Source organism: Mus musculus, chromosome 16, assembly GCF_000001635.26.
Source record: "Mus musculus strain C57BL/6J chromosome 16, GRCm38.p6 C57BL/6J".
In the NCBI taxonomy this organism is placed as follows: domain Eukaryota; kingdom Metazoa; phylum Chordata; class Mammalia; order Rodentia; family Muridae; genus Mus; species Mus musculus.
This window is the reverse complement of record NC_000082.6, coordinates 94,283,736-94,306,092: the sequence shown is the minus strand read 5'-3', so window position 1 is coordinate 94,306,092 and position 22,357 is coordinate 94,283,736. Positions and strand designations below refer to the sequence as shown.

General features: G+C 48.1%; 1 protein-coding gene across 10 annotated transcripts in view; it reads left to right on the top strand.

The window, feature by feature from the left end:
* The window catches only part of Hlcs (holocarboxylase synthetase (biotin- [propriony-Coenzyme A-carboxylase (ATP-hydrolysing)] ligase)), a 185,934-nt gene that overhangs the window by 9,147 nt on the left and 154,430 nt on the right, over positions 1–22,357 (top strand). For 2 of the 10 annotated variants that reach the window (NM_139145.5, XM_030248921.1), the window contains exon 2: positions 18,167–18,301. The exons of 1 other annotated variant lie outside the window; for it this stretch is intronic. Coding sequence is in view for 4 of the 9 variants with exons in the window: in XM_030248921.1 (XP_030104781.1) it covers positions 18,167–18,301 (135 nt within the window). In the remaining 5 variants the exon portion in view is untranslated. Of the gene's footprint in view, positions 1–2,540; positions 3,149–15,129; positions 16,031–18,166; positions 18,302–22,357 lie in introns of those variants that run through there. 7 more of the 10 variants (XM_030248919.1, XM_006522855.2, XM_006522853.4 and 4 more) reach the window with 7 other exon arrangements.

Sequence of the window (22,357 nt, the reverse complement as noted above, 5' to 3'; positions counted from 1 at the left end):
CAGTATACACGTACACAAACACACACATGTAAAAGTTATTCACCAGGTGTAATTGTTACCTCGGAGGCTTACTGCTGAATAAACTCACCCTTCCTAGCTCTTTCTGAACTCTGGCTGGCTGGTTCAACTCAGCTGTTCTGGCTCAAACTCCTCTCCAAGCTGACTGATCCAAACTGGCTTTTCTTGGCTTCTCATTGAATTGCTTTGCTTGGTCTCAAACTAACTCCAGCAATCTTCTGTCTTCACCTACAGCCTGTTCCTATAAAACTGCCTCCTCTCTCCTCTCTCTCCCTGCTCCCTCTGTGGTACTCATAAGTAGCCTCTCCTTCCAATGCTTTTCTTCCAAGAGTTGGGCATATTCTATCTCTGACTCTTTCTATCATATCTTTCTCTGTGTCATCACTTTGTGGCTGTTTCCTTCTACAAACTAACTTTACCTTCATTGTTTGGGATTAAAGGTGTGTACTAAGGGTGGTCCACATTCCAGCCTGAGGGATTATAGGTGTGTCATTCCAGCCGGATCACACCAATCTAGAAGGTCTTTGGATGTGATCCCTTGACAGAGCAGCTGCTTTGCTGGATTAAAACTCCCCCCCCCCCACACACACACCAACCCCTCTCTCCCTTAGGAAATTTAGCTTGATTGTTCGAATGAGAAATGCCCCCCCCCCCCAGGCTCAAGTATTTGATGAACATGTGGTACCTAGTTGGTGATTCTGTTCTGGGAGGTTTAAGAAGTGTGGTTTTGCCAGGCAGTGGTGGCACATGCCTTTAATTCCAGCACTTGGGAGGCAGAGGCAGGTGGATTTCTGAGTTCGAGGCCAGCCTGGTCTACAGAGTGAGTTCCAGGACAGCCAGGGTTACACAGAGAAACCCTGTCTCAAAAAAACGGGGGGCGGGGAGTGTGGTCTTGCAAATGAGGAAATATGCCACTGGGGATATTTGAGAGTTCATAGCCTCACCCCACCTACAGTTTACTGCCTGCTTCATCCTTGCTGTTGAAGGTGTGATATTTCATTACAGCAACAGAAAGATCACTATTACGCTTATAAACTAAGAGGTTTCCATTTGGGTTTTCCAAATATCTAGTGTTAGTTTTCCATTACCCCATCTTCCCCTCAGCCCTACCCTCCGTCCCTCTCTCCAATTAAACCTCAGCCCCCATCTCCTTCTCCCCCCCTCAGATCACCTGTGTTCTACTATTCCCCCCACCCCCCAGATCATAATTCTTTCCACAGTAATGGTCTCTTTCTAGTTTCCTGGATTCCAGACGTACTCCAAATTAAGTACACAGATCTAAAGCTTTGACACTAAGCTCCACGCATGTGTGGAGGGCGTGCAATGTTTGACATCTGGGTCTGAGTAACCTCACTCAGTACAATTTCTTCCAGCTCCATCCATTTGCCTACAAGTCTCATTTTTCTTTACCATGATTTCATTATCCATTCACCAACTGATGGGTATCTAAGCTGTTTCTTTGTTGTAGTTGTTGCAACTAAAGGAGCTGTGAATGTGGGTAAGCCTGTGTTCTGAGAGCAGAAAATAAAGTCCTTTGGGTTCATAACCTGGAGTGAATAGCTGGGTCAGTCCTATGGCCAATCTATTTGTAGTTTTGTTTTGTTGTTGGTTTGTGCTTTTTTTCCCTTTGAGGAATTGCCACACCAGTTTGGTCTGCACCAGTTTGCACTTCACAAGAACCCGTCGACATTAATGCGGATGTGTTCTAGCTTTTGCTGGGACTGTCCTCTTCAGTACTCTGTGAGCAGGCATTGGGGAGAGGCAGGCAAGCTCTGAAGAAGAAGGGGTACAGAACCTTTGGGTGCAGGATATTTGTAGCCATGGAGAACTGTGTGTTTGAAGATGCAAATCACCTTTGAATTGCAGGGGCACTGGGAACCCCAGCAGGGACAGGAAGCCCCTGGAACTTAGGTACAAGGTTCTGTGCAAAGCACCCAGAGTGAGGTCCCTGGCCTCCCGGCGCTTCCCAGTCTCACTCCCTCACCAGAAGAGTGTCTCAGTTAGTCTCAGGTGCCAACCCATATCATACCCAGAATAAAGAATCCCCCAACTGGGCAGTGGTGGTGCACACCTTAATCCCAGCACTTAGGAGGCAGAGGCAGGTGGATTTCTGAGTTCGAGGCCAGCCTGGTCTACAGAGTGAGTTCCAGGACAGCCAGGGCTATACAGAAAAACCCTGTCTCAAAAAAAGAAAAAAAAAAAAATCCTCCAGTTGTACCAGAGCCTGGCTGCATACATCTGTAATTACAGCTAATGGGGATCAGTGAATGTTCATGGCTTGCTTAGGGAAACTGGTAAGACTGTCTAAAAATAGTATTATAAGGAGAGATGTTTGCCTGTGCCTCGTGTGTATGTGTGTGTGTGTGTGTGTGTGTGTGTGTGTGTGTGTAGGGGAGGAGGTGGGTAGTAGACAAAAGAAAAGGCTTGGGACTTCTTGGAACTGTTGACAAGAAAATGAAGAAACTGGGGGTGGGACTCAGAGGTAAGAATCAAGACCCTCTCAGGCCTCCCCTCCCTAGGGGAAAAGGGTAGACTAGAAGAGTAAGTAGGAACCTTCCTCACAAGGCTGAGAGGAGGGAGGAGGAACTCTCTAAAGGGTTTGGATCTGCTTTCTTTTCTCTCACCCATTAAGCAAAACTTTCCATGGGGTTTGTTACCTGCGGGGGTGGGGGACAGCCCGAAGAGCCCGAGCGTCCATCCCAGAGGGTTCTGAACCAAGTCAGGCAGGCACAGGTGTACAGGCAATCTGTGACAGGGTCAGCAGGGTACTGCAGGTTTCTATAGGGAGGTGACGTTTTGATCACTGAGGCCAGCATCCCTGAGGACAAGCCTGCTGTGGGGCAGGCTGAGCTACTGAGGAGCGACCCTGTGTGCAGAGGGCCCCCGGAGTGTGGCTAGAGGTAGTCCTAGCACCATCTGAACCTGGCTGAGGTGTGTCCGGGATCTGGGGCTGCGGTGATCTGGCCCTTCCCCGTGCTCTGTTCCTGCTCATGAGGCTGCCACCTGCCTGTGGTTGGCGAAGACGCGCCACCCACTCCCGTGCATTTCGCTGCTTGCTACCGGCTCCAGGAGCTGCGGGTAGCTCAGGCCAGGAGTACCGGTGAGGGATTGTGGCCGCCGGGTTTTACAGGTACGTGCTGCATGGTATCCGTGGCTCCCACTGGGGACACACTCCCTTTCTAGCTCCACAGGAGCTAGCGGGCTTGCCCAGCTCGGCTCCAGTGACCTGGCTTTGATGTTTCTGTTTGTCCCCCCAGGGGGAGTTATTTATAGACAGGAATAATTTCTTCACAGCGGGGCCCTCCTGGCTTTGCTTGACTCGTCTGGATACTGTCATCTTTTCAGGGCCAGGATCTGGTAGGAAACCGGCCGGCGGTGGAAAGCCAGCTCAATCCAGCTGCCTCATGCTCTCTGCCTCTTAAGTAGTTAGCTTCTCTCTGCACTGGGGCTTACTGTTTATGAACGTGGGGACACCTCACCCCCGTCGATGAAGTGGGAGTGGGGCTCACCCCTTTTCAGCTTTAGCCCACAGCCACTGAGGTGGTTCTGACTTTGGAAATCTGTGAATGCTGCTCGGTGGGCAGGAGGTAGTGGCTCTAAGGGCTCATCTGGAAGCTGTGTGTACTGCTCAAGCCCCAGGGCCCCTCTGATTGTTAGGACCGGGCCTCCGTTCTGCAGCCTGTATATTCTGTTGTAAAGGACCTCCCCCACCCCTGGCTCAATGAAGATGGATTTACTTGCTGTGTAGAAAGTTTTGCGAGCACTTTGCTTTCTAATAGCCAAGCAGGCAAAAGAGATGGCAGCTGTGCCTCACTGGGAAAAAAACATAATGGAGTTTTAGGCTCAGAAACTTCTGTTGAGAGCCTACTGGTGCAGGCATGGTGCTAAACACCAGGGCTGTGGTGGAGATGCCTTGTAAGCTGAGTCATGTTGTAGCCGTCCTGGGATTTGAGTGTCAGAGTTGAGGGGTACAGAGGGAGGAAACCAGAAACTATCTAGTTTGTGCCCATCCTTTTTAAAAATTGAGGTTAGGAATTTTCTCTTTTAAAAGCAATATTTCTTTTATTTGAAAAAAAATTTTTTTATTTTATGTGTAAGAGTGTTTCCCTGAATGTGTATGTATGTGTGCTGTGTGCATGCAGTGCCACAAAAACCAGAAGAGGGCGTCTGACCCACCATGTATATGCTGAGAATGGAATCCGGGTCCTTGTCCACACTGAGCCATCTCTCCTGCCCCATGTTCAAAAGTGCGTGTTCCCGTATGTGAGTTCTGCAGGTGGAACTCAGCTGTCAGACCTGCACAACGAGCACTTTCCCTATTAACATCTTGCTGTCTCAGGATAAGAGCCTTTCTCTGCTGTCCAGGCTGGCTTCCAGTGCCTGGTCCTCCCACCTCAGCCTCCCTAGTAACCAAACTGTATTTATCTGCCAGCATTGCCTGGCTGTTACTTCATTTTGTTTTTTATAGGTGGACTCAGCAAGATGAAGTAAATTGCTTATGCCTACATAGTTATTTAGGGACAGAAAAAGGAGTGCAAATAAAATTAAGGAGAAAGTCACTCTGTAATACTTATTCTGAAGTCACCCTAGACTTAACTAAAGAGTTGCAGAAATAGCACTAAGAGTTCTCTCTCATCTCTCCTCAGCTCCCATCAACGTTGACATCGTTCTTACACAACCATGGATTGATCAATCCTAACTCAGGTTAACGCAACAAAGTGCAGGTTCCAGATCCCACCCGTTTTCCCATTAGTGCCTTTTATTTATTTTTTTATTTATTCTGGTCTAGGATCCATCCCAGGATTTCACATGGCATATCAAACCTTTATTTATATATTATTATCACCATCACCACACCACCACTACCATCATCATGTGTGTGCAAGCATGTGCACTGCTCTTGAAGGTCAGAGGACAGCTTTATGGAGTCGCTTCCCTCCCCGTTTTCACATGGGTTCCTGGACTGAACTCACGTTGCTAGGCTTGCTTATTAGCGAGGCCCTACATGACTGTCTTAGTCACCGGTCCATTGCAGTGAAGAGAAACCGTGACCAAGGCAGCTCTTTTTTTTCTTTAAAGGGGGAGCATTTAATTAAGGGCTTATTTACAGCAGGCAGCAGACAGGCATGGCACTGAAGCAGTAGCTGAGAGGTTTACATCCTCTGTCCTGTCCGCAGTGGGGGGGGGGGGGAGGTGGAGGGGGTGGAGACTGGACCTGGTGTGGGCTTCTGAAACTTCAGAGCTCACTCCCAGTGGCATAGTTCCTCCAGTAAGACCATACCTCCTAATCCTTCATGAACAGTTCCATTCCGTTCTGACTAAGCATTGAAGTATGAGTGTCTGGGGGCCGTCCGCAGTCAAGCCAGCACACCTGGAAGCTATCACGCCAGCCTTATTATTATTATTATTATTATTAGTGGTAGTAGTAGTAGTAGTAGTAGTAGTAGTAAGTTTCTCAGGATGTTTCCCGAAGGCCTGAAACTCCCTTTGTAGTCTGGGCTGGCCTCCACCTCCCGGGTGCTGGGATAATAGATATCAGCATCATGCCTGGCATTGAGCTTTTTTTTTTGAAATCTATAATTTTATTAAGACAAAAACTGACAGAAATATTCACATACATCTTAACACATGCTGAAAACGATTTTACAGTGTAGTTCTATTTGCAGGTCTAGACAATCAATACTAAAAATTGATGGATCTCATGATTCAAGACAGTATTTTGGACATCAGTTAATCTGAGGATTTTAACAATATGGAACACTTCACGAATTTGCGTGTCATCCTTGCACAAGGGCGGCATTGAACTTTTAATTAGTAAATTAAAACTTTCTTTTCTTTTCTTTTCTTTTTTTTAAAGACAGGGTCTTACTTACTTTATGCCTGGCCACCTGGGAACTTACTATGTAATAAAGGCTGGCTTCAAACTTAACAGCCATCCTCCTGAGTCCCGTGAATTACCATTAGGATTATAGGCACGAGGTACCACTGTTGGCTGCTGAGCTTTTTAAGTTTTAATGGTGGTTTCCCCTACTTGAAGTTTCTGCAGCTGGTACTGAATTACCGACATTCAGCGTCTGTATAGAAAACCCATCCCAGGTCTCCTCCTCCTCCTCCCCCTCCTCCCCCTCCCCCTCCTCTTCCTCCTCCCCCCCTCCTCTTCTTCCTCCTCCCCCTCCTCTTCCTCCTCCCCCTTTCCTCCTCCTCCTCCCCCTCCTCTTCCTCCTCCCCCTTTCCTCCTCCTCCTCCCCCTCCTCTTCCTCCTCCCCCTTTCCTCCTCCTCCTCCCCCTCCTCTTCCTCCTCCCCCTTTCCTCCTCCTCCTCCCCCTCCTTTTCCTCCTCCCCCTCCTCCTCCTCCTCTCCCTCCTCCCCCTCCTCTTCCTCCTCCCCCTTTCCTCTTCCTCCTCTTCCTCCTTCCCCTCCTCTTCCTCCCCCTCCTCTTCCTCCTCCCCCTTTCCTCCTCCTCCTCTTCCTCCTCCCCCTCCTCTTCCTCCTCCTCCTCTTTCTCCTCCTCTTCCTCCTCCCCCCTCTTCCTCCTCCTCCTAGCTTGCACTTGCACTTTCAGAGCAAGCTGTCTCCTGGGGTGACCTTGATAATTCCCACCCACAGCTTTCAGGTGTGTACAAGTTAGGGACAGTCCCAGCTCCTCCGCGCTGGATACAGAAGGTTGTCCTCAGGGCTTACAGTGACAACCCTCGTGTGGATCTTTGATGATGATGTGTGCACATGAGCATGTGCAGCTGTGTGCATGCCAACAGCATATGTGTGAAGCACAGACGACTTACAGTACAGCCTTCAATATGGGTTCCAGGGTTGAATTCAGAGCCTGTGTGGCAGGTGCATCTCTCTACCCACTGTTCAGGTCTTGGCTCTCAGTTGTCATCTTCGTGGGAACTGCATTCATCCAGGGAGCTAGAAAGCCATAGATTCATCCCTTAGCTTCCTCACTTGCTTTTTTTTTTTTTAAAGATTTATTTATTTATTATATGTAAGTACACTGTAGCTGTCCTCAGATACTCCAGAAGAGGGCATTAGATTTCATTACAGATGGTTGTGAGCCACCATGTGGTTGCTGGGATTTGAATTCAGGACCTTCGGAAAAGCAGTCAGCGCTCTTAACCACTGAGCCATCTCACCAACCCCGGTTTTTTGTTTTTTTTTTTTTTAAATTTATTTATTCATTTACTCATTTGTCAGTTTTTTGAGACAGAATTTCTTTGTGTAACCTTGGGTATCCTGGAACTAGCTCTGGAGATGAGGCTGGCCTTGAACTCACAGAGATCTGCCTGCCTTGTCTTATTTGGTTTTGAGAGATGGGGAAAAATCAGTCAGTTATTCTAAATTCCACTTTGCTTCTATGCAAGAAGGTGGCCACAAAGGCCATTTTGCACAGTAAATCAGTTTTCTATTGTTTTATTTAATTAAAAAATTATATATGTGAGTACATTGTGGCTGTCTTCAGACACCTCAGAAGAGGGTATCAGATCCAGTTACAGATGGCTGTGAGCCACCATGTAGTTTGTGGGGATTGAACTCAGGATCTCTGGAAGAGCAGGCAGTGCTCTTAACCTCTGAGCCATCTCTCCAGCCCTCATTTAAGTTTTTGATGGAGGGGTCTCCTAAAATCCCCGTTGGTCTTGACCCTCCCACCTTAGCCTCCCAAGTAGCTTGAGTCACTATACCTATCTGTTTTCTGTTGTTACAGCATCTACTGAATGCTGGGCAATAAATAAACTTTACCCAGCTCACAGTCTTGGAGTCTGAAGGCCAGGATTAGGCAACCCCACTAGTCTGGCTTCTGGCAGAGCTTTCTGGGAAACAGGAAGGGAAACGGTCATGCGCAGAAGCAAGCACGCCTATTGCTTTGTAACATCACATCCTTGAGAACTGATCTGAATCCTGTGGGAATTCCATTAATCCCTTCTGAGGGTGACAATCTGCCACGCCCTCTACACCTTCCTCTAGGCAGGCAGTTCTACCCTGTAGCCCAAGGGCAGCTATGAATGCCACCCAACACAAAATCACAAACTTACTGCAAACATTGTGAGGATTTTTTTTTCCCTATTGACTGTCCAGTCCTCAAGTGTGACTCCTCTTGATGAAAATGCCTACCATAGGGCTGGAGAGATGGCTCAATGGTTAAGAGCACTGACTGCTTTTCCAGAGGTCCTGAGTTCAATTCCCAGCAACCACATGGTGGCTCACAACCATCTGTAATGGGATCTGATGCCCTCTTCTGGTGAGTCTGAATGTGGGACAGTGAGCTGCAACAGGAGCTCAGGGCCTAGCCCCGAGCGGACAAGGGACCCCATTTTTGCCCCACATCCGAAGACAGCTACTTTGTACTCATATCCATAAAATAAACACATCTTTTAAAAAAAGAGAGAAAGAAAATGCCCACCACAACGTAAGAAGGTTGGATGTGCCTGCAGCTGGTCATATTACTGCTGCACTGGACACCAAGCCTCCGGTTCTCAGCCTTCCTAACGCTGCAACACTTTAATACAGCTCCTTATGCTTGGTGACTCCCATGCGTAACATTATTTTTTGCTACTTCATAAGTGTAATCTTGCCACTGTTATGAATTGAAATGTAAATATCTGTGGTTTTTGATGGTCTTTTGTGACATCTGTGAAAGACTCAGTCCCCAAAGGGCCAATAGGTCACTGCTGCTCTAGCACATGAACCCTTAGGGACCAACAACATCAAGCCACAGCACGAGCTCACTGAGAGGCCTGGGTGTATGAAATGCCTGGTGCATGGTGGGTACAGGACTATGGTGTGGCTTATGAATGAATGGGAGCTGAGCCAGGCCTGAATGGCCTGAATCCCCTGAGGAGAGGAACAGCAGGCATTTGGGCAGGGATCAAAGGGACCAAGGGGGCCATATTAGAGTAAAAAGATTAAACATGGCTGTTCTCCTGCTAGAGAAACAAGTGAGATGTGGAGGTAGGGCGTCAGGGCTCTAAAATGACCAAACTCTGGCTGAGAGCATCACGGAGAATACGCTCTCGTGAGCACAGGGAGGAGAAACCAGGAGCTGACTTGTCGAGGGAAATGCATTTAGTTTTTTATTCAAGTTGCCTTTGAAGAAGTGCCAGCCAGCGCAACAGTGAGGTGTGGACGTGACACGGTAGCACTGGAGTCTGGGAGAGGACAGCGTCACAGCAGTGGGTTGTGGTGGTGGCTGAAGCCAGCAGGGTGGGCAGGATCCTCAATGATAGTGGACGTTGGGCTGGAAGTTGGCGCAAAGACCTTCCCAAGCCTGATGGCTCAAAGGTGTTCATCTGCCAAGGGTGCTGCAACAAAGTACTGCTTAGTCTGGGAGCTAGAAGCCCAAGGTGGGGTGACCAGGGTTGGTTGTACCTGAGGCTTCTCTCCTTGGATGGTGGTGACAGCTCTCTGTGTCATTGAATGATCTCTCCTCTGCACACCCATGCCCTTTGCAAGGACACTAGTCATACTTACTGGATTATGCCCTCAGTTTACCTTAATTGCCTCTGTAAAGGCTTTGCCCCTAACTATGGCTGCATATGAATTTTCAGGGGTTAGGGCTTCACTGTATGAATTAGGGGTGGGGGGTACAATTCACCCATAAACACTGGACTAGAAATAGGACTTTGAACATTGAAAGGTCCAGAGACTGGCTACTGGCACCCCAAACTTCCTGCCTCTCCCTTATGGGTTCCAGAGCCAGTTGATTCTAGAAAGCTTCAGCCTCAGGGATCTTCAGCCACAAGGTACTCCCCCACCCTCCCTCCTCCTCCATCTTCCACAGGAGGGACTGGTGGGTTCTGGTTTCCATCATGTGGCCTGGGTCCTGGAGCTCTATGCCCAGCCCCACGGTGGCAGAGGCAGCTGCTCTGTGCTCTCAGTTTAGGTCTAGGCTATGTTCTCAGTGGCTTCATGCACTGTCCTGAGGCAGAGGTGTCTGTCCTGCTCTGTCACCCCACTGCACTCTCATCAAGCTCCAGCCAGCCTTCTCTGGTGAATTCCCTTTGTCTGAGTAGTTGCTTCTGCTGTCTAGCAAAACTGTGGCTGGAAAGCCACGGATGCAGAAACTCAGCACAATTGCTTCTGCAGTGCCGCAGATGCAAAATGATGGGGCTTACAAAGGGATCTCTGATTGCCAGACCTGTTTAATCCGGTTCTTAGCAGGATTTCTAATGCCTTGGGGTCAAGCATCAGGTTGTCCACCAATGAATGCTCTTACCTGCTCATGGAGCCCTGTGCATCTTCAACCTCTCTGTCCTGCCTAACTATGTCTGATGAGTCTGGCATTCTTTGTTTACTTCAGGTCTGAATGCTTTATTAGCTAGTTATGTTTCTGGTGTCTCCTTTCACATCGAGTATGTGCCTCCAAATAAATGGATGGTCTTAATCTGCATTTTTGTTTTTTTTTTTCCTTTTTCTTTTTTTAAATCTTACAAGAGCATGGGTGTTTTGCTTGCATGTATATCTGTGTGCCAGGTGTGTGCCTGTTTCCCAAGAAGGCTAGAAAAGGTCATTAGATCCCTTAGATCTGCAGTTACAGACAGCTGTGAGCCACAATGTGGATCCTGGGAACCAAACTCTGTCCCCTGGAAGAGAAGCCACCGCTCTTATCTGTAGAGCTGTCTCTCCAGCCTGAGGATTTTTTTTTCCCCCGAGACAGGGTTTCTCTATGTAGTCTTGGCTGTCCTGGAACTCACTCTGTAGACCAGGCTGGCCTCGAACTCAGAAATCTACCTGCCTCTGCCTCCCAAGTGCTGGGATTAAAGGCGTTCGCCACCATGCCCAGCTAGCCTGAGGATATTAATGTTGGTATATTTTTCCTTTCTGTTGTTTTATCCTTGCCATGCTAGGTAGTTCTTAAGTATGGTGTGTGTGTGTGTGTGTGTGTGTGTGTGTGTGACAGAAAGAGAGAGAGAGAGACAGAGAGAGAGAGACCCAACAACCTTTGTGTGGAGGTCAGAGGACAAATTGTGAGAACTGATTTTTCTCCTTTCTCATGGTCATGTGGGTCTCAGGGACTTGGCAGCTTAGTCATCAGGCTGGCCCATCTAATGTGTTTATATTTGAAGATCAGAAAGTATTTTCTGACAACTTTGTTTTTTTCCCTTTCTATACTATCTTAGTTAGGGTTTTATGCTGTGAACAGACACCATGACCAAGGCAAGTCTTATAAAGGACAACATTTAATTGGGGATGGCTTACAGGTTCAGAAGTTCAGTCCATTATCATCAAGGCTGGAGCATGGCAGAATCCAGGCAGGCATGGTGCAGGAGGAGCTGAGAGTTCTATATCTTTATCTGAAGGCCACTAGGAGAAAACTGGCTTCTAGGCAGCTAGGAGGAGCCCACACCCACAATGGCACACCCACTCCAACAAGGCCACACTCACATCAACAAGGCCACACCTCCTAATGCTGCCACTCCCCCAGCCAAGCATATACAGACCATCACATTCCAATTCCTGGCCCCCATAGTCTTGTTCAAACATATGACTCTATGGAGGCCATACCTAGTCATAGCACAATTTTAAAAGTACATTATATCAAACTTCTAACTACCCTACTTCTATAGGAGTCTCAACGATGTTAAAAGTCCAAAGTTCAAGGTCTCCTCTGAGATTCATCTAAAAACACTTAAATTTAATCCCCAAAGCAAGACAGGAAACCAGGTGGGCAAAGTCCAAACTCTGCATCTCCATGGCTGATGTCAAAGCGGTTTTCAGATCTCCAACTCCTTCTTCATCTTTGTTGATTGCAACAACGTTCTTTCTCTTGGGCTGGTTCCACTGCCTGTTGGAAGCTTTCCTCAGCAGATAGCCCAATGGCTCTGGCATCTCTTACATCTTGGGGTCTCCAAGGCAACTTCAATGTTACAGCTTCTTTTTTCAATGTCTGGGATCCACACATGATTTGCGCTCCTCCAAAAGGCTTGGGTCACATCTCCAGCCCTGCCCTCTGTATCACTCTAAGCTCAGGTTGATCCACTCCACTGTTGCTGCTGTTCTTGATGACCATCTCATGGAATTGGCATCTCCGATTGTCTGTGGTCTTCTGCTGTAACAAGGCTTCACCAATAGCTTCTCATAGGCTCTCTTCATGGTGCTAAGTCTCAGTTTCTTTGCATGAACCCTTCAGTCTTGGACCATCAAGTACAACTGAGGCTGCACCTTCACCAATGGCCTTCCCTGGCTTCTCACAGTGCCAAGCCTCAGCTGCTCTCCATGACCCCTTTCAGCTGCTCTCCATGACCTCTTCATGCCTTCAAAACCAGTACTACTTAAGTGACTCTACCAAGTCCAGCTCTAGCACTAGGTACAACCTTGGCTATCTCTGGACTACAGCTTCTCTGTGCTCTTGTGCTCTCAGAAAACACTTCCCAGAAGATTTCACCTCAGTGATGCTAGTCTCTCTTTTTTGGTTTTTCGGGACAGGGTTTCTCTGTATAGCCCTGGCTGTCCTGGAACCCACTCTGTAGACCAGGCTGGCCTTGAACTCAGAAATCCACCTGCCTCTGCCTCCCAAGTGCTGGGATTAAAGGCATGTGCCACCACGCCCAGCTCGCTAGTCTCTTCTTAATCACAACTAACTTCTTAGCTCCAGCTAACCAGCATCCGTTGTCCCAGTAGTCCCTTCTATTCTGTACTCTAAAGCTAGAGCCACATAGCCAAAGCTGCCAAGTTCTGCTGCTTGCTGGGCCTGGAACATGTTCCCCCTTATTCTATTACCAGCTTTCAGTTTTCCAACTCTAACTGCCTAAGCTTGGCTGTCTTGGAACGTGCTCTGTAGATTGACCTTGAACTCAGAGATCTGCTTGGCTCTATCTCCTGAATGCAGGATTAAAGGCATGTACCACCATGCCTGGACCTAAACTTAGCTGGGAAGGATCTTGCCCCAAGGTCACCACTCCCTTAATTCAGTTTAATCTCCTTGAACACAGGATTCAGCTCCATTTCACTTCCTGTTGCCCCTTGAACCATATATTTTATATTTTTCCTTTCTCAGCTTGCTACACTTGTTTAAAACACTCTTCATGAGACTTAACCAGAGAACAAAGTCTATGATTGGCATTTCTGAGACTTCCTTTGTCAATGCAATTAATCTGAGTCTCTTCACCTTTGCTTCAGGCAAACTCTTTAGACAAGGGCAAAAAGCAGCCATGTTTTTCACCAAAATTCCACCAATCTCTAGACCACATACTGAAATTCTTTTCCACTGAACCCTCTTGGGCCAGGTCTGCACATTTCAAATCACTCACAGTAACAAAGTTTTCCATATTCCTACTAGCATGGCCCATTAAGCCTCACTTAAAACATTCCATGGCTTTCCAAATCCAAAGTCCTCAAATCCACATTCTTCCAAACAAAAAAACGGTCAGGCCTATCATAGCAATACCTCAGTCCCTGGTACCAACTTCTCCCTTAGAGTTTTACTGCTGTGAACAGACACCATGACCAAGGCACTCTTATAGGGACAAAATTTAATTGGGGCTGGCTTACAGGTTCAGAGGTTCAATTCAGTATCATCAAAGTGGGAACATGGCAGCATCCGGGCAGGCATGGTGCAGGAGGAGCTGAGAGTTCTACATCTTCATCTGAAGGCTGCTAGCAGAATACTTGCTCCCTGACAGTTAGGACAAGAGTATTAAAGCCCATACCCACAGTGACTCACCACTCCAACAAGGCCACACCTCCATTCCGTGAGCCAAGCATATACGAGCCATCACATATATACACATTTAAAAATAAAAGTAAGTCAGTATGGAGATCTAGCTCAGTGGTAGCATGGCACTGTGGGCTGTGCCATCCCTGGGTACTGCACAGTATAATAAAGATAAAGTAAGCCATGGTAAGTAAGCCAGGAAGCGTGGCTTCTCTGTCAGTCTCCTGCCTTGGCTTCCAAGATGTAGGCTAAAGCAGCTCCAACCCCAGGTTTGCTTTCATCGGTGTTTTCATAACAGCCATAGAAAGAAAACTAGAACAGTGTCCTAATTAGGTTCACTGTGGCCAAGATGCAACATCCCAGGCAACAGCAAGCCGGGGAGGAAGAGGATATTTGGCTCGCACTTCCACATCACAGTCCATCATTGAAGGACGTAGGGACAGGAGCTCAAGCAGGACAGGGACCACAGGGCAGGAGCTGATACAGAGGCCACGGTGGAGCGCTGCTTAGTAAGGCTTGCTTAGCTTACTTATAGAATCCAGGGCTAATTTGTGTTTGTGGGTCGCCAAAACAAGAGGAACTGTATTAAAGGGTCACAGTATTAGGAAGGTTGAGAACCACTACAAACACAGCCCAGTCGTATGAAGGCACTTTCTCAGTTGAGCTTCCCTCCTCTCCAGTGACTCCAGCTTGTGCCAAGTTGACATAACACTATCCAAACGAACACTACTTGGTAGTAATTAGTGCCTTGCAGGGAGCCACTTCCACTAGGGAAAGCTGACTGCCTTCCCCTCAATACAGCCCGCCCTCCCGTCCTCAGTGACATGTACCTTCCTCATGAGCCCAGTCATTTCTTCCTGGACCCTCCTGCTAAATCTGTTGTTGCTACACCATCTGACCACAAGGCTGAGGTTCTGTGAGTGGACTTCTTTTTTCTTTTCCAGACACAGTTTCTTTGTGTAGCCCCAGCTGTCCTGGAACTCACTCTATAGACCAGTCTGGCCTCGAACACAGAGATTAGCTTGCCTCTGCCTCCCAAGCGCTGGAACTAAAGGCATGCGCCACCACTGCAGAGTGAGTGGCCATTTGAGATGAGCAGATCCATGGCCAGTGTACCTGACTGTTGTTAACACATTATGCTGCTTGTTTGCAGTTCGGGAGCAAGGGTCAGGGCAGCAAGCAACTACAAATTGTTTGTTCAGAGTTATTGTGGATGGGAGGCTCTGGGGAAGAAAGCTGCTGTTTTTAATTGCTGGGAGAATTTTGCTTCCCCTGGGACAGGCCCTCTGGGAATCATAACTGATGTTCCCTCCTTCCACTGGGCTCAGGATGCCCACAGTTAAACCGGTAACAGACATGTAGTGGGAATACCTCGGGTTTTTTTTTTTTTTTTTTTTTTTTTTTTTTTTTTTGTGTGTGTGTGTGTTCTTCATATGAATCCATGTAATTTACCCAATAGCACTTTTTGAAGGTTTAGCATGATCTAATAAAACAGCTTCACCTGATTTACCAACTGGGTCGGGTAGAGGCCGTCAGTCTTGTCAGTTCTCTGATTTGTAATGTGTTGATAGTTCGCAAATACTGGCTGTTGATATAAACTTAGGCCCAGTGCCTCACTCATCCCCACCCTCAAGGAATGGAGGCTGAACTTTGACTTGATCAGGCTATCCACCTCCCTCACCCTCTCTGCTCCCTCCCCCCCAATACTTTCCCAGCCCCTCACTACTCTGCCCCTGTCCCTGTATGTCCCTAGCACAGCCCCTCTCACCTCCCCAGTTCACTCTAGTTCTGCAGCCCAGGTCTCTCCATCTCCAGAGCACACCTTCAATCTCCTGGCTCACCTTTCCCCCAGCCCCTCTTGGAAAAGCCAGCCTCCTGAGACCAGACAGTGACCTCTCTTCCAATGCCATCTTCAGTCCTGCCTGCCCTTTCCATTCCTGTAGCCTCTCTTTACCCGAGGCACCCTCTCCATGGTCCTGGCGCCCCCAGATGCTACCCAGCCTGCTGCATCCTTCCACCTCTAGCGCATCCCTCTCCTGCATCCTTCCTTGCCCCGCACACCCGCTCCGCCCTCAGCCCCCCTCCTGCAGCGCACGCGCACTCCACACTCCCGAAGCCTCGCTTCCGGCCGGGGCGGGGCCTGGCGCGAGCCGGGCGCGGGCGCCGGCCATGCTCATCACGCTGTGCTACCTGTACCTGTGGGCGCGCTGGGGGCGCCGGCCGGCCGCGCTGGTGCTGTCCACGGTGCGGCGGCTGCGTGCTTCGCGCTGCTCCTTCACCTTCTGCCGCGCGGCCGCGCAGCCCAGGGACGCGCGCGTGTGCCTGAGCCAGGGCGGCCGCGTCTTCTGCGTCGGCGAGAGCCAGGTGGGCGGCGGGCGGGGTCGCCGCGTGGACGGGGCTCGGCTGCAGCTCGGCTCGCACAGCCCACGCGTGCACGGGAGCCCGGGAAGCCCTGCTGTGACCTGTGGGCCGCGGGCCAGCTGCCCCTCCCTGGTGTCTCCGGTCCTGCAGCTGCAGCAGGCACATCCCGGACATCCCTCGTGGCACCTAGTGTTCCCGTGGGCTAGCTTCTGGTCCTGTCGGAGGGTGATGGCCGCTGCCCCTCACTGGGAAGGGGGCACTCTGGCCGTTTGCACAGGTCGGCTGCAGGCAAGGGACCTGACTTCACAGTGCACTTCCTACCATACACTTCTGGACACACTTGTTTCCGTGAACACCATTCAGTGTTTTGCTTTTCAGCCGTCTCTGCCCTTTCCGCTTCCTTCTGGAAATCTGCCTCACTTTCAGCACTAAACTGAGAGTTTTTTTTCCCCCGTAGATGTCAAACCCTAACACCGATACGAGAATCATAATCTTACTTCAGGGTGAATATTTTTGTCAAGCTGCTTAGTAATGAGGATGGAATCGTGCTTCTAGGGAACTAACAAAGAAAGCACTCTAAGAAACACCGTGTGGGGATTGAGGATGGTTCAGTGGTTAAGGACACTTGTTGCTCTTGCAGAGCATCCATGTCTAGTTAGTTCCAAGTCCCCACATGGTGGCTCCTAACCATCTGTGACTCCAGTTCCAGAGAGTCCAAGGAATGCAGATGGCGCACGTACACACGTGGGGGCGGGACAGCTGTACACATAAAATTAAATGAATCTAAAGAAGAATACAGTGTGAATTACACACCGAGATCTCTCAGGCTTCCCAAGCTTACAGCTGTAGGAATAGACATGACTAGTACCACCTGGCGCAAGGAAGGTGCAGTGCACACAGATCTGCCCCTCTTAGAATATCTGGGCTCAGTTCTCTTAAACCATTTAAGAGACATCACAAAGAATAATCACCAATGGTGGACTTTTCCACTGTGGCAGTCTCTAAGCTGATTATTTAAAACAAAGCCTTTATTTAAAACAAAGTCTTTGAGGTTTATATCAGAGTAGAGAATTTGCCAAAGATAATTTCTTCGATACTTTGAACATGTTCATGACCTTGGTTTTCTAACTATGCTAACTCAGTTACTTGGCTCTTCCCTGCTTCAGAACCCCAAGTAGGGCACAGCCTTATGGGTATCTGTGCCTCATTGCACTCCTGCTTGTCCCTCAACCCTAGCTTTGCCCACACATCCTTACTGTGTCTTTCTAGATTCAGGGCTGTGACTCTTCTGCTCTGGGTGTCCCTTGATTTTAGTAGACTAAAACCTTTTAAAATCAAATTACAATCCTTCCAGAAATCTGAAAATGATTGAAGTAGATTTTCAAGGTTGCTAGCACACCTAAAATAAGATATGAACACCTGAGGAATGCTCAGTCCCCAGTATAAACGTGGTATTTGCATTCGGTGTGGGTCCTCCTGTGTTTGAGTCATCTCTTGGTTACTTCAATACCTGATGCAGGGCAAAAGCTGTAAATGGTTATCATAGAGTGTGGTTTGGGGGTCAATGACAAGAACAAAAGTAAAATTATTTGTACAGATAATTATTTTTTTGTTTGAACCCAGGGATGTAAAACTCACAGGTAAAAATGGCCAGACACATCTTATTGGCTAACCTCTAAACCACTCTTAAAAACTCCGATGAATTCCTGACTGGGTGCATATTTCCTTTAAAGCATGTCTGTTGGCATGTCTGCATGTGGGAAAGGTTCTCTCCTGAAGTAGCTCCAGTTTCTGGGTTTGACAATTGTGTGACTTTCAGAAGTGCCAGGCACATAACTCACCGTGAAACATCCTTCCTCCCAGGTGTGATTTGGGAAGCTCACACACGTTAGGCTGTAAGGAGTAATGGTCAGAATGACTGCGGTGAAAACAAATATCTAGACTTTGACACTCTTGTGAACCAGACCCTGGACCATATGGGTGTTTAAACAGCACAGTCAGATAAGAAGCAAGGGTTGCAGGAGCCTCCAGCAGCCGGAGAAGGAGCCAGGGGAGGGCACGCCAGGCATGCTGCCCCACGCTGCCCCACGTGACACATATGGGAGTTGACACTGACTCCTTTTCTTTCCTTATTCGTAGTCTGTTGATGACTTGAACAAATGGGCCCTGTTTCTCGTGTCTCCCTTCATACTTGAGGCAGAACATATAGCATTTGTGACAGAGAGCATTTGGATACAAGGTACCAGTTTACAAGAGCCATCATCTTCAGAAACCGTGAGTGGCATGTCCTACTGTGTGTCTTTTTTTTTTTTTTTTAAAGAATTATTTATTTTATGTAAATGAGTTCACTGTAGCTGTCTTCAGACACACCAGAAGAGGGCGTCAGATCTCATTACAGATGGTTGTGAGCCACCACGTGGTTGCTGGGAATTGAACTCAGGACCTCTGGAAGGGCAGTAAAAGCTCTTAACCACTGATCCCCTACTTGTGTATCTTAAGGATGTGTCTTAGTCCAAACCCAAGTGGGTTTTTGTTTGTTACTATTATTATATTGTTATTATTATTTTGTGGTCTGTTTGTTTATTTTTTAATAAGTGATCTTTCCTGGACTTTCTGTATAACTTTCCTTCTTTTGGGATATATTGGGTTATATAAAATGTACTAGTAAAATTGCTCTCATCTGTTTGTCTGTGCATGTACATGTGTTTGTGTGAGTGTGTTTATGTGTGTGTGTTTGTACGTATGGGTGGATATGGAGGCCAGGGGACCACCTTAGGTATCTTCGGTTTCTCTGCCTTGTTTTTGAGACAGTCTGGTTCTGGGACCTGGGGCTCACCCATCCGCTAGTCCCCACCATCCCAGAGTGTTTGAAGGATCACCACTCCTGGCATGGTGTGGTGCGAGGGTTTATACTGAGGTCCTCGTGCAAACATGGGGAGCACTTTACAGATGGAGCCACTTCCCCGTCCCTCTTTTTTTCTTTGTATAATTTTCTTCCGTTTACACGTATTGGTTGGTTGATGGATTGTGTATAGATGTGTGCACATGGAGGTTTGTGTGCACATGGAGGTTTGTGTGCACATGGAGGGTAGCACCCAAAGGTCAACTGCCGCAAGTCAGTTCTCTTCCTCCATGCTGGGCCTGTGTCCGTGTTAGGTTGTCAGCACTGGCATTCGAGCTCCTTCACCTACTGAGCCATCTTGCAGTGTGTTTGGGCAATAGAGTCCCTCTCGTGTTCTGTCCCAGGTGGACTGGCCCATCCCTGTAATCTTTTCCTTTCCCTGGCACCCCAAGTAGCTGGCTTATATAACTACCTGCTTCCTCCTTTACTGGAGCATGCTAAAAAAACACTTGAAACTCTGTCACAGCTCCAAAACTTGTATGTAAGGAGAGACAGACAGACAGACAGACACACACACACACACACACACACACACAGAGGGATAGGTTGTCTGGAGCATGCTGAAAATGCTTCAAACTCAGTCACAGGTCCAAAACTTGTTTGTAAGGAAGAGAGACAGGGCTGGAGAGATGGCTCAGTAGTTAAGAGCACTGGCTACTCTTCCAGAGGTCCTGAGTTCAATCCCCAGCAACCACATGGTGGCTCACAACCATCTGTAATGGAATCTGATGCCCTCTTCTGATGTATGTCTGAAGACAGCCATAGTGTACTCATATAAATAAATCTGTTAAATAAAATAAAGGAGACAGACACACAGAGAGAGAGACAGACAGACAGAGAAATTCCTAATTAAGACCTCTTTACCTCCTCCCTCCCACTGTGTCATAACAGGTCACACAGCTTCCTATCTTGATTTCCAAGGTGCCATATTTCATCTCCATCTGGGGCAGCATCCTCCTGCCTTGTCTTGTGGAGAGAGTTCTAGTCCTGGAGCACACCCCTGATCCTTAGGCAGGGTAGTTTGACTCTCCTCAGCCTGGGGTCTCCTCCTCCTCTGTGGTGAGCCAGGCTTGGCTTCCTGCTTTCACTTGCCTACCCTTCAGGGATTGCTGCTGCACTTGGGGGTTTGTAGGATCCCTAGTTTGTATAACAATCTGCTGGTACATCCTTCTGGGAGGAGAGAGAGGGAGAGGGAGACAAGCTCTCCCGCCCACCTGACCAGTCCTGAGGCCTGGAGAGAGACAGGAGAGGCAATCGAGGAGCGGCTGGCAGGAGTGTGCGGGCAGGCAGGCCCAAGGACCCCACTTCCTCTCCATAATGTTCACGAATCATTGTTTACCTTTTCTCCATCTCTAATGGCAAAGGCGACACGCTCTTCTGAGACCCTGGAGATATTTTACGTCCGCATCCGATGCTCAGAGCCCTGTGCCTCCATTATTGTCTTTGAAGGGAAGCTGAGGTGCCTAAAACCACTGGGGGGGGGGGGGGGGACGTGGCCTCATGTCCTTCCTGGTTGCCAGAGGAACTGTGAATGGCTTTCATTTGTTGATTCTGAGTTTTCTAAAGAGGAAGAGGTTTTGTAAAGCTGGGTCTAGCCAGCCTTACCTGTGGTTGACTAGAGTCCACTTTGGTATCAGGAAAGCAACTATTGAGGCCATTTCTTTTTTGATGAACTTGAATAGTTTTTATACGTAGAAATGACTGTTTATACACTTACCTTTTAAAGAATTATTTTCAAAACAAATGGCTGACAATCATTTAGTTAAACCACATAAAATTGCTTATATTTATTTCAAGGTTTGTTTGTCTTCGTAATCTATGAAAAGTTTGTGTGATGTGCTTGCATATTCTTCTTTGGGTATTTTATTTGTATTCTTACAACATTTATTTATTTGTGTAAGTGTGTGTGCACATGCCATAGCATGTATGGCGTCAGAGGACACCCTGAGGGGGCAAGTTTTCTGCTCCCACCACATACATGGGTCACAGAGATCAAACTCGGGTGATCATGTACCCTGATTAGATCTTTGTCACCGTGACACAAGCTAGGGTCATGTGGGAAGAGGGAAACATAACTGAAAAAAATCCCCCCATCAGGTTTCCTTTAGGCAAGTCTATAGGGTATTTTCTTGATTCATGACTGTGGAAGGGTCCTGCTTACTGTGGACAGTGCCATCCCTGAGCAGGTGGTCTGGGTGCTACAAGAAAGCAGGCTGAGCAAGCCAGTGACAGCACCCTTGCGTGGCTCTGCATCAGTTCCTGCCTCTAGGTTCCTGGTTTCCTTTCCTGCCGTGCCTTCCTCTGATGGTGGACTGTGACCTGTAAGTCAAGGAGACCTCTCTTCCCCGAGAGGCTTCTGGTCAGGATGTTTCATTGTAGCAATAGAAACCTAACTAAGACACCAAGCTTAACGGGAAGTAAAAGCCTTGTGCAGCCTAAAGTATTATGTGTAAATTTAATAAGATTTCAACTTTAAAAAAAAAAACCCCACCAAAGCTAAAAATTTTAAAGCATTATGATGAAATACCAAATGTGTGCAGTTTATTTTTAAACATCAAGACGTAACTGTGGTAACTTCTTTGTGTTTGGAGCTAGGTATCGAATATAGGCCCTGGCCTCACTAAGCAATTGCTCCACCTAGCTAGCTGCTGTAGTTTTTATTTTCCTAAATCATTACTTAATTGCACATTACCATGGGGTTAAGGACACGTGCCTCTTAAGGGACAAGGTTGCTGCACTGCATGGGACAGCTGCTGTAACAGGAGTCCCATAGCAACTTAGCGGCCCAGGCCCAGGCCCAGGCAGGCGAAAGCAAACTTCCCTCACAGTGAGGTGTTAAGGCAGCTAGGGCACCAATTCTCTTTTGTTTTGTTTCTCTGCCATCCCAGGTCAGAGGGAGCCTCTGGCCTCCCGCTGAGCCTTGGCACTCTATTAGGACTTCACATACATTATAGCCCTCAGGTGAGGGGAAGAGAGAAAAGGGGAAGATGGCAACTTCCTCTTTGACACCATGGCCCACAGATTGCCTGGGCTGCTGCTCCCATCCAGTCGCCCAGATTTAGATGTTGAGTGTCCTTGGTCCATTAGCTGTAGGGAAGGACAAGAAGTCCTGTCCTGCACTGGACTCTGTGGGTTCAGCAAAGACTCAGAGTGCTGCCACTTCAGGGGAAGATGGATATAGATATGCATGTGCATTAGCACGCTTGCCACAACTGTCTCCTCATTAGCTATCTAAGGTACTGTCCAATAGACCCGACTGGCCTTGAACTCACAGAGATCCACCTGCCTCCGCTGCCCCCATGGTCACAAAACAGGCTGGCAGATCAAGAAGATGTTCAAATCAGTGTAGTGATCAGTGAGAAAGGAGGAGAGGTCTGGGGTGGAACAACACTTTGGATCGGATAGCCATGATGGCAGGACCACATGCT